Here is an 11,596-nt window from a genome sequence, read left to right as displayed (position 1 = left end):
CCATGTATAAAAATGTAAAGAGACAGAGACCCCAAACACGGAGTTACGTCCTTGGAGTAGTCACGTTATCATATACTAATTCCAGGTAGATGGTAGATGTCTATGCACTGTGGTGATGGAAATATGTTCCATTCAGAAAGAATTTGGGTTCCTAAAGATCATGAAAACCTAAAGCAAATCTAAAGGGTTACAGATATACGATCATGTCTACAGATGGGCGAACCCGAACAGTTTAGTTTGGCGTCCGTTCTGAACACCTACTGTTCAGGCACAGACACGGCGTTCACCAGGAAGTCCGTGTTACTGTTCGGGTTTGTCTGCCCGAACACCAGGTGTGTGTTGCGCTGTTATGTGCATGACAGTGCGGCAAACACCGCTTCTGATCTGCCGTGAAATCATTCTCGCCGGTCAGAGAGCCGCGGTTCCCACGTTGTCAAGATGACGTGAGCGCACAGATGTGATCGGAGGTATACAGTTTACCTCCGGTCACTGGTGTCAGCGAATGGGACTACAGCTCCTATCATCCGTCACCTCGCTGCATAACCGCAAGAGCAGGAGTGGCTGATGGGCGTATTCATCTGCCGCTTCTGCGCTGTAAATAAAAAAAAGAAAAAAAAAAAAGAAACCGGTGTGGGTTCCCTTGTATTTTTGGTAACCAGCCAGGTAAAACTCACAGCTGGGGATGGCAACCTTCAGCTGTCAGCTTCAGCAAGCCTGGTTATCAAGAACAGAACAGTCTCCACGCCATTTTTTTAAATTTAAATAAATAGTTAAAAAAAAAAACGTTGTGGGGTCCCCCCCATTTTTGACAATCAGCCTTGCCAAAGCAGACAGCTGGGGGCTGTTATTCCCGGGTTGGTAAGGAGCCATGTATATTGGCTGCCCCCCAACCTAAAAATAGCATCCCACAGCTACCCAGAAAAGGCACATCTATTAGATGCGCCACTTCTGGCGCTTTGCCTGGCTCTTCCCACTTGCCCTGTAGTGGTGGCAAGTGGGGTTCATACTTGCGGGGTTGATGTCACCTTTTGTATTGTTCCATGACATCAAGCCCACAGCTTAGTAATGGAGAGGCGTCTATAAGACACCTATCCATTACTAATCCTATAGTTACATGGTAAATAAAGACACAGCCAAAATAAAGTCCATTATGAGAAATAAAACAAAACACAGTTTACTTTTTTATTTAAAAGTAACAAACACAGTTCAGCTCACCTAATTCCACTGAATCTCTCGTCTTCTGTAATAAAACAAAAATAAAAAAACAACCATATCCCACACTTACCTGCCGTTCTGTTCCACACCGTAATCCATGTCTGGGGGGGATAAACCGTTTTCAACAGTTTTTCAAAACCCGCTGGACCCGAACATCCAGGTGTACGCCCATCTCTAGTCATGTCCAAAATAATAATTACTGTTTGTCCCATAATGACTCCTAAAGTGGAGAGTAAAACAGACTGTCAGTCATAACCTCATAGAAAAAAAGAATATGGAGCAACGTAGCCCTGTGCATATCAAATACAAAACCAATTTGGAGAACCACACAAAAACTTCATAAAGGCATGAGTAACTACAAAGAAGTGTCAGAGTAGATCACCTCTGCTAGTACCAAACCACTCCAAGTAAAGAAAGTAAGCAGGGGGTAATCTACTATATAATTGTCTAAGGGTCACTTCCGTCTTTCTGTCTGTCTGTCCTTCTGTCTGTCACGGATATTCATTGGTCGCGGCCTCTGTCTGTCATGGAAATCCACGTCGCTGATTGGTCGCGGCAAAACAGCCACAACCAATCAGCGACGGGCACAGTCCGGAAGAAAATGGCCACTCCTTACTCCCCACAGTCCCTGCCTGGCGCCCGCATACTCCCCTCCAGTCAGCGCTCACACAGGGATAATGGCAGCGTTGACCGCGGTGTAACCCACTCGGTTAACGCTGCTATTAACCCTGTGTGACCAACTTTTTTACTATTCATGCTGCCTATGCAGCATGAATAGTAAAAATATCTAATGTTAAAAATAATTTAAAAAAGTTACATACTCACCCTTGGTTGGCCTCCGGATCGAAGCGACCAGTTACTGATGCTCCTCGCGACGCCCCGGTGACCGCTCCATGCATTGCGGTCTCGCGAGATGATGACGTGCGGTCTCGCGAGACCGCTACGTCATGATCTCACGAGACCGCAATGCACTCTTCAGACCGGAGCGCGCGACGAGCATCGCTAACCGGCCGCTTCGATCCGGAAGGTGAGCATGTAACAATTTTTTATTTTAATTCTTTTTTTTTTAACAGGGATATGGTGCATACTATGTGACTGGCCAATATACTACGTGACTGGGCAGTATACTACGTGACTGTGCTGTATACTACGTGGCTCTGTGCTGTATACTGCTGTATACATGGCTCTGTGCTGTATACTACGTGGCTCTGTGCTGTATACTATGTGGCTGGGCAATATACTATGTGGCTGGGCAATATACTATGTGGCTGGGCAATATACTATGTGGCTGGGCAATATACTATGTGGCTGGGCAATATACTATGTGGCTGGGCAATATACTATGTGGCTGGGCAATATACTATGTGGCTGGGCAATATACTATGTGGCTGGGCAATATACTATGTGGCTGGGCAATATACTATGTGGCTGGGCAATATACTATGTGGCTGGGCAATATACTATGTGGCTGGGCAATATACTATGTGGCTGGGCAGTATACTATGTGACTGGGCAATATACTATGTGACTGGGCAATGTACTATGTGACTGGGCAATGTACTATGTGACTGGGCAATGTACTACGTGGCTGGGCAATGTACTACGTGGCTGGGCAATGTACTACGTGGCTGGGCAATATACTACGTGGCTGGGCAATATACTACGTGGCTGGGCAATATACTATGTGGCTGGGCAATATACTATGTGGCTGGGCAGTATACTATGTGACTGGGCAGTATACTATGTGACTGGGCAGTATACTATGTGACTGGGCAATGTACTACGTGGCTGGGCAATGTACTACGTGGCTGGGCAATATACTACGTGGCTGGGCAATATACTATGTGGCTGGGCAATATACTACGTGGTTGGGCAATATACTACGTGGACATGCATATTCTAGAATACCCGATGCGTTAGAATCAGGCCACCATCTAGTCCTCAATATATGTGGAAATGTTGTAAAAGATGGTGTCCAAGGTAACTATGCACAGGTCAAAAAATCTGACCAGCCTAATAGGAATTGTGAGTGAAGCAGGTAGATGAACCATACATATCAAAATAGCAAAGGAACAATGAAGGTACTCATCTGAACAACCTGGGTAGATGGTGTTTGTTCCCCATTTTTTTTATACATGGTTTTAAATATATGTTTCTTGCCTATTTAATAAAGTAAACTTTTTTTTTAACCTATTGGCTGCTTCATGCTTCCTTTCGATCTTTGGGTATTGATTAACTAGGTGTACTTCAACTGTGGGAGACAGAATCTTACAATGTGATTTTCTGGATTTTTTTTGATTCTTACATAATTAATTTTCCTTTTATGACATGAAATAAGTATTTGATACAGTAGAAAAACAGAACTTAATATTTGGTACAGAAACCTTTGTTTGCAATTACAGAGGTCAGACGTTTCCTGTAGTTCTTGACCAAGTTTGCACCCACTGCTGTAGGGATTTTGGCCCACACCTCTACACCGATCTCCTCCAGATCTTTCAGGTTTCAGGACTGTCATTGGGTAACATTGAATTTCAGCTCCCTCCAAAGATTTTCTATTGGGTTCAGGTCTGGACACTGACTAGGCCACTCCAAGACCTTGAAATGCTTCTTACGGAGCCACTCCTTAGTTGCCCTGGCTTTGTGTTTTTTTTATGTCATTGTCATGCTGGAAGACCCAGCCACGACCCGTCTTAAATGCTCTTACTGAGGAAAGGAGCTTGTTGGCCAAAATCTTTCGATACATTATCCCATCCATCCTCCCTTCAATACGGTGCAGTCTTCCTGTCCCCTTTGCAGAAAAGCACCCCTAAATGATGTTTCCCTCAAAATTCTTCAGGGTTGGAATCATATTCTTTGGGTTGTACTCATCCTTCTTCCTCCAAACACAACGAGTGGAGTGGATACCAGACATTTCTAATTTGGTCTCATCTGACTTCATGACCTTCTCCCATGCCTCATCCGGATCATCCAGATGATCTTTGGGGAGCTTCAAATGGGCCTGGACATGTGCTGGTTGAGCAGGGGGACCTTGCGTGCACTGTAGGATTTGAATCCATGCCCGCTTAGTGTTACTAATGGTAATGTTTGAGACTGTGGTCCCAGCTCTTCAAGTCTTTTCTAAGACTCATCAGTACCCCACGAGGTAAAATCTTGCATGGAGCTCCAGATCGAGGAAGATTGACAGTCTTCTTTTGCTTCTTCCATTTTTTAATAATTGTGCCAACATTTGTTGCCTCCTGCCCAAGCTGCTTTCCTATTGTCCTGTAGCCCATTCTAGTCTTGTGCAGGTCTACAATTTTGTCCCAGGTGTCCTTAGACAGCTCTTTGGTCTTGGCCATGTTGGAGAGGTTGGAGTGTGATTTGAGAGTGAGGACAGGCGTCGTTTATATAGGAATCAGGTGCAATTAATGCAGGTAATGAGTGCAGAGAAGGAGAACTTTTAAAGAAAAACTAACAGGTATGTGAGAGTCAGAATTTTTGCTGGTTGATTAGTGATCAAGTATTTATTTCATACACCAATATCCTATTTATTTAAAAAAAAAAATTCAATGTGATTTTCTGTTTGTTTGTTTTTTATTTTTAGATTCTGTCTCTCACAGGTGAAGTGTACCTACGATAAAAATTACAGACCTCTCCATTCTTTGTAGGTGGGAAAACTTGCAAAATCGGCAGTTTATCAAATACTTATTTTCCCCACTGTATGTATGACAACCAGTATGTTGCGAGGTCACGTGCGGACCTAACACTAATCCTGGGACTTAATGCTTTCACCTCTTTGTATCTGCTGCACCTTATCCCGATCCATTATTTATTCAGTACATTAAGTAGTCGAATGTGATACTTGTATGTATGTGCCTCTGTAGTGTGCGGTCTACCGACACATTTATACAATAGCGTGCGGACTACTCATTGCAAAAAAAAATGAATGACAAGCACTATCATGAGCTGTTACTGTGGACTATCGCCGCGCATGCGCAGATGGAGTGCTCTGCTGCACGGGGCTTCAGGAAAATGGCCGCGGGATGCCGTGCGTGCGCAGATGGAGATCGCGGTGGCCATTTTCCTGAAGCCGAGATGCAAACTCGGCTTTGGGAAAATGGCCGCCGCGATCTCTATCTGCGCACGTGCGGCATCCCGCGGCCATTTTCCTGAAGCCCCGTGCAGCAGAGCACTCCATCTGCGCACGCGCGGCCTCAGGAAGATGGCCGCCCCCACCGATGACAAGAGTAATAGCGCAGATCGCGCGCTTTTTCTTCACCTGCGCGCAGTGGATTCGGCACTTGGACATGCGCACACCACTACGCCACCAACGGAAAGCTGGGGAAGAAACACAGCGATGTCACCACGCCCACCCGACCTGACCAGCCTGATTGACAGGCGAAAACGGCGACTTTGGTAATGTATTTCGCAGCATAGGTGGGGAATCGGGGTACACTACATACACTATTGTAACGCACAGCGCAGGCCCTATTTAACAGTATTTTTATCTCAATCTGAAAAAACGGGGTGACAGGTTCCCTTTAAGTTTGAATACCATTATTTGTGTAATGGGGTGAGTAACTAACTGGGTGTGCACTGAAAAGGGTCGAGGCGTAAAAATAAAGTGGTCGCTGGTGGGTATACTGTATGCTACCGCTTTTATTGGTACTGATGAGATGCCATGGTGGCCGGAGACCTGCTGAAGATGTCCTTCGCTGCCATTTTGGCTGATATCTATAGTTTAAGCAGTCAAATGATCCCAGTTTCAAGTCCCGTAAGAGAAGTAAAAAAGCAAAATATAAGAAAAGTTTTTAAAGTATAAATAAAATCAGAATGTTACAATCTCCCTCCTGATAATCTTATTTGGTATCGGCATAACTGCAAAAGTCTGCTCTATCAAAATGGTCAATATATAAAATAATCCCACATGCTAAAGAGAAAAAAAAATTAAAATGCCTGGATTGAGTTTTATCACCCCCCCCTCCCCCCCCAAAAAAAAAAAAAAAAATAAAAAAAAAATGCAGTGTAATGTGAACAAAACGCCATATGTACCCAAGTTGGTGTCAATAGACACGTCTGCTTACCACACAAAAACACGCCTTTTGACAGATTCTTGGACTGAAAAACTTAGGTCTAGGGTCCTAAAGAAAAATGGGGTCAGAAACCAAAATTTATTTTATTTAAGAGAAAAAAAATATCAATGCAAGCCATAATTTTTGTGCTGATGAATACCGTAAAAGTAAAAAACAATGATGTGACAACACTTTATCAGAGAAGTTGGCTTGGAATCGTTGTATTTTGACCCTCTTTAGTTGAGCGTCAGTTTGACCACATTTTGCTGCTTATTTGCACAGAGGTTATTTTTTTTAATTTTTTTTTTTTAAAGGATTGACTGTAACTGCGGTGAAGGATTCGGGTGAGTGGAATCTAGAAGCTGGAGCGCTGGTCCTGGCAGATGGGGGTCTTTGCTGCATTGATGAATTCAACAGCATTAAAGAGCACGATAGAACCAGTATCCATGAGGCAATGGAACAGCAGACCATAAGTGTGGCCAAAGCAGGGTAAAATCTTTTTAATAATTTAATATAAAGGTATTGATGGGAATTATTAACTTTTAATATCCCATTTTTGCATTAATTTCTTTATTTTTTTTTCCATTTAGTTATAGCAATAGTCAATTATTTCCTTGGACCTGAGGGATTTTAACGATAATCCCTTTGACACTAGGTGGTTATCTGAGAGTTTAAGAAATAATCTGCTGAAAATGTTATTAAAATAAAAAATAAAAAAATAAATTCCCACCCTCAGTTGGTCCCTAGCAGACTTAATTTTCCTGTAACTCTTAGGGTTTGATCAGACGAGTGTATAATATGGACCAATGGAATCCAATAGATGAGTGCATCATGCACTATTATCTTCAGAGCCTCGCCCATTCACGTCTATGGATGTACAAAATCGGATCCTATACAGAACATCCATGTGGCATCTGATTTTTACGGATACTTTGCCATCACTACTTAGGAAACTGTATGTGGTCATGCACATTTTTAAAGGTAGATGTATGAAAATGGATATCACAGGGATATAATAAACGGGCCCTTGAATGACAATGTGGATGAAAATTGACAACGTTTTCCATATGAAACTCAGGCGATTATTTTTTTATTTTATTTTTTTCATACATTCGTCTGACCCTAGCCTTTGGACTGTGATTTGCTGCCACTAGCTATGATGCGGTAGAAGATTTAATAGTTGTTTCTTTATAATGGTTTTAAAGCTACTGTAGGTACATTTTTTTAATGGGATTGTCCACTACTAGGACAACCCCTTCTTGAGCTAAATGTTTGGCCTCGATAAAATAAAAAACCTATACTCTCCTCTCATGCCGGCGCCGTTCTAGGGATGTCAGCACTCGCGGTCCCGGACCCACGTGCGGTTGTTGTGACACGTGACCCTGGTGCCCATTCAGCACTGGCGTCCCTGTCTCCGCCTTAGTAGGGATTGAACATGAAGAGGACGTCCGCGCTGCAGCTGATCTCCCACTTCCTCTTCATGTTTAAATCATGCTAAGGCGGAGACAGTGACGCCAGCGTTGGGCACCAAGTGTCAGAATAACCCACAAGAGACCTGGGACGGCGAGTGACGCCAACGCTGGAACAGTGTCAGCGTGGGAGGTGAGTATACGGTAGGTTTTCTATTTTATCGGGGCCAAACACTTAGTTCAAGAAGGAGTTGTCCTAGCAGTGGAACAACCCATTTTAAGAATACCGGTCTCCTGTTCTCCTTTTCTTCTTTTTTTTTTTTTTTTTAAGAAATGAAACAAAACACCTTTTTAAATAATAATTGATTTAGCAAAAATTGCATAAATGCATGCCTTGCAATGTTTGTGATCCTGATATAGGAATCACTGACCTTCTGTGGAAAGTCACCACCAGGCTGCCAAACCAGAAGTTCCCAGTGTGCCTGACGGCACTACATCGCTCCACAGCACAGCTCATTTTCAGTGCTCCTGCAATCCTGTACTAGAGTGGAGGAGTCTCACAGGAGCTGATCTTCAAGGTTGAATGATACATTGGATCAGTGTGCAGTGACCAACTCAGCTTTGTACTGCTCCTCTACATCCCCTCCAACTGCACCTCATTAGATTCCCCAAGCCTGCAGAAGTTCCCTATAAAATCCTCCGCTGCTTATATAAAAAAGTTTTGTTTTTTTCTCAATAGTGTACACTCTGCACCCCATCTTGACTGAAAAAAGAGATGTAGAAATGTTTGCATATTTATTAAAAAAGATAAACTGAAATATCACATGGTCAGAAGTATTCAGACCCTTTGCGCAGACACTCATATTTAAGTCACATGCTGTCCATTTCCTTGTGATCATCCTTGAAGTGGTTCTACTCCTTCACTGGAGTCCAGCTGTGTTTTTTTTTTAATCAGATAAATTTTTATTAAGGAAAATCAATGATAACAAATGACATCAAGCTGTTATTCACAGATAATCATATATTTTATGAACATAACTCCCCCTTCCTTTTCCCTCCCTATCCCCCCCTTCGAGACCCCTTTAATGCTTTCCCAAATTCCCATCCGATATTCCTTCCCCAATTCAAATACAATTGTATAGTATGATTATCATCTATAACATTATGCATCCTCCCCACAATTCTAATCCCATTCTATCCATGGCTGCCAAAACTTTTGAAATACATCTAGTTTATTTCTCTTAGTATAGATACTTTTTTCCAATAAAATTATATGGTCCGCCTGCGTAAGAAAGTCTCGTCTAGTCGGAGGCTCCTCCCTGATCCAGAACCGAGCTATCAATTTCCTTGCTATGAATAACAGTCTAGCAATCGCCAGTTTAACCATAGATACCACTGCTATTTATTCGGTCGTCCATGACCGCACTACGGAGAGAGGGGATCTGCCCTTCAGGAACAGGAAACCTACAGATACATAAGGGCGGTACCTCTCCCCACGCATCAGTTGGTTTCCTGTTCCTGGAGGACAGGATTCCCTACAGATTTGTCTTCAGTCACCTATCAAGCACCCAGGCCGGCTGTCCGACCCAGGTAGCGAGGGGGTCTCCTACCTCGGGCAGTTCGGGTCCCTGGAAGCGCCACGGTGGGCCTGGGTAGGGCTCCACGACAGTGAGCGGTGCAGTGGGGAGCAGCGTCCAGAGGAGGTCTGTCTCTGCGGCCAGCAAAGGTGAGTATGTCTCCCCCACCCCCCGGTCCATTCGCTTTCCCGTGCCCCTGTCCTCCCTGCCTTTGAGGCCTATCCATGCGGCGCGGGCTTCCCGGAGTGCCCCTCTGCGCTCCTTTAGGATCGGGGCGGATCCGGGGGTCGGGCGCCGACTTCCGTCGCGATTGCCGCTGTGCTGGGGCCATGTGCGGTGATGGTATGGCGGCGTGCGGCTGGGGGATCCGGCGACGCCGTCCCCGGCTTCCGGGCGCGTCCCTGAGCGCTTTAGCGTTGCCGGAAGTGACGCGAGAGGGGGCGGAGCCGGGACCGGAAGTTAGACGCCGGCTTCAGCTGGGAATGCCGCAGTCCTGCATGCGGTGGGACCGACGGGGAGGGAGCGTCCAGGGGCGGGGGAGGGTGGAGCAGGGTCCGGGCACAGGGGGGGGATTGATTAAGCTGGCCATGCACACCTGCACATGTTCCGGATGGGGGAGGGCTATATATGGCCGGATAGATTGCTGCAGAGCTGCTAATTGCATCTGCAGCTATGGATGTGCCAGAAGCTGCCGGTGATCTGCTGGAGCAAGAGGACAGATCCTTGGAGGCAAATACCAAGCAGAAGACCCGCGGGCGCAGTGTTCAGGCCAGTCGCAGATCAAGACAGAAGGATCTGGACCGACCCCCCAGTAATCCGGTACCTACCGCTACTGCCTGGGTAAGAGATCTTCGTGAATGTACCCTGATGCAGTCTTTTCCTATGTTTATTTCCATAGGGGAAAAAAAGCGCTGGTAAATCTAAAAACAAGGAGTGCGCGCTATGCGCTTGCCCTTTGCCAGACGCCTACACTAAAAGACTTTGTCAGTCGTGTGTGCGGCAGACGGTAGGAAATAGATGAATAGGATACTATATAGCGGTAGCACCGGAGGAATTACATAGCCTTTTTTCCGCTCCCATAGGTGGCGGAGGAGTCTCCCGATTTCACATCAAATCTTAGGGAGATTATCAGGAAGGAGGTGAAGGATTCCCTGAAATCCCTGTCCCGGGGGGAGCCTTCCAAAAGGAGAAGGGAGCCTAGCGCCTCAAATTCGGATTCGTCTGTTGGCCCAAGTAGGGAGAATGATTCAGACGCCTCTGTCTCCTCAGCGTCCTCTTCGGATGAAGAGTCTAACCGGTTCTGTTTCCCGTTGGACCAAATGGACAAACTGATTAAATCAGTTAGATCCACTATGGGGGTGGCGGATGAAAGGCCAGAACTTTCAGCACAGGACTTAATGTTTGGCGGTCTAGACCCTAAAAAACGTAGGTCTTTTCCACTCAATGACAAGGTCCAAAACCTCATTAAAAAGGAATGGATAAAGCCGGAGAAAAAAGGCTCTTTTCCACCGGCCTTTAAACGAAGATACCCCTTTGAGGACCCCATGGTGAACACATGGGATAAGGCACCAAAATTAGACGCGGCGGTGTCTAAGGCATCTAAGAAATCTTCTATCCCCTTTGACGACATGGCTTCCCTAAAGGATCCTCTAGATAAAAAGGCTGACTCGTTCCTTAAAGGGACATGGGAAATGTCGGCTGGTGCCTTGAGACCTGCGGTAGCTGCGACATGCGCAGCCAGATCGATGATGGTCTGGCTAGATCAGCTGGGGTCTAAATTGGAAGAAGGTGTTTCCAGAGATTCCATGTTGAAATTCCTACCAACAATTCAAAATGCTGCTGCCTTTCTCGCAGATGCTTCTGCGGATTCCGCGAGAATGGCGGATAGAGCGGCAGGACTATCGAACGCAGCGCGCAGGGCCCTATGGCTGAAATGTTGGCCGGGTGACCTTCAGTCCAGATCTCGTCTGTGCTCTATCCCATGCGAAGGGGAATACCTGTTTGGGCCAGTCCTAGATGAGCTGCTAGAGAAAGCCGGAGATGAGAAGAAGAAGTTTCCTAATCTACCAACTACTTCTTACAGGCGGCCCTTCGCAGGGAAAAGATTCTTTCGGAGGAGACCGGCCAGAGATCAGAGCAGATGGGACGAGAAAAAGAAGAGAGGTACTGGGTTCATGTTTGGTGGAGGACGTCAGGAGCCACCCCGTGAAGTCAAAAGACCACCCCAATGACTAGTCGCCCCGGTGGGAGGTAGACTATCTGCCTTCTACCCGGCCTGGTCCAAGATCTCCAGTAGTGATTGGATTTTGGGGGTGATAGCTACGGGTCTGCGGCTAGAATTCTC

General features: G+C 45.6%; 1 protein-coding gene across 3 annotated transcripts in view; it reads left to right on the top strand.

Annotated features, from left to right (window-relative positions):
- The window catches only part of MCM9 (minichromosome maintenance 9 homologous recombination repair factor), a 102,571-nt gene that overhangs the window by 42,620 nt on the left and 48,355 nt on the right, over positions 1-11,596 (top strand). For 2 of the 3 annotated variants that reach the window (XM_069726212.1, XM_069726211.1), the window contains exon 8: positions 6,581-6,755. The exons of the other annotated variant lie outside the window; for it this stretch is intronic. In XM_069726212.1, the coding sequence (XP_069582313.1) occupies positions 6,581-6,755 (175 nt within the window). The remainder of the gene's footprint in view (positions 1-6,580; positions 6,756-11,596) is intronic. 3 annotated transcript variants of the gene reach the window in all.

This window comes from Ranitomeya imitator, chromosome 5, assembly GCF_032444005.1.
Source record: "Ranitomeya imitator isolate aRanImi1 chromosome 5, aRanImi1.pri, whole genome shotgun sequence".
Taxonomy (NCBI): Eukaryota; Metazoa; Chordata; class Amphibia; order Anura; family Dendrobatidae; genus Ranitomeya; species Ranitomeya imitator.
This window is presented reverse-complemented; position numbering and strand designations above follow the sequence as displayed.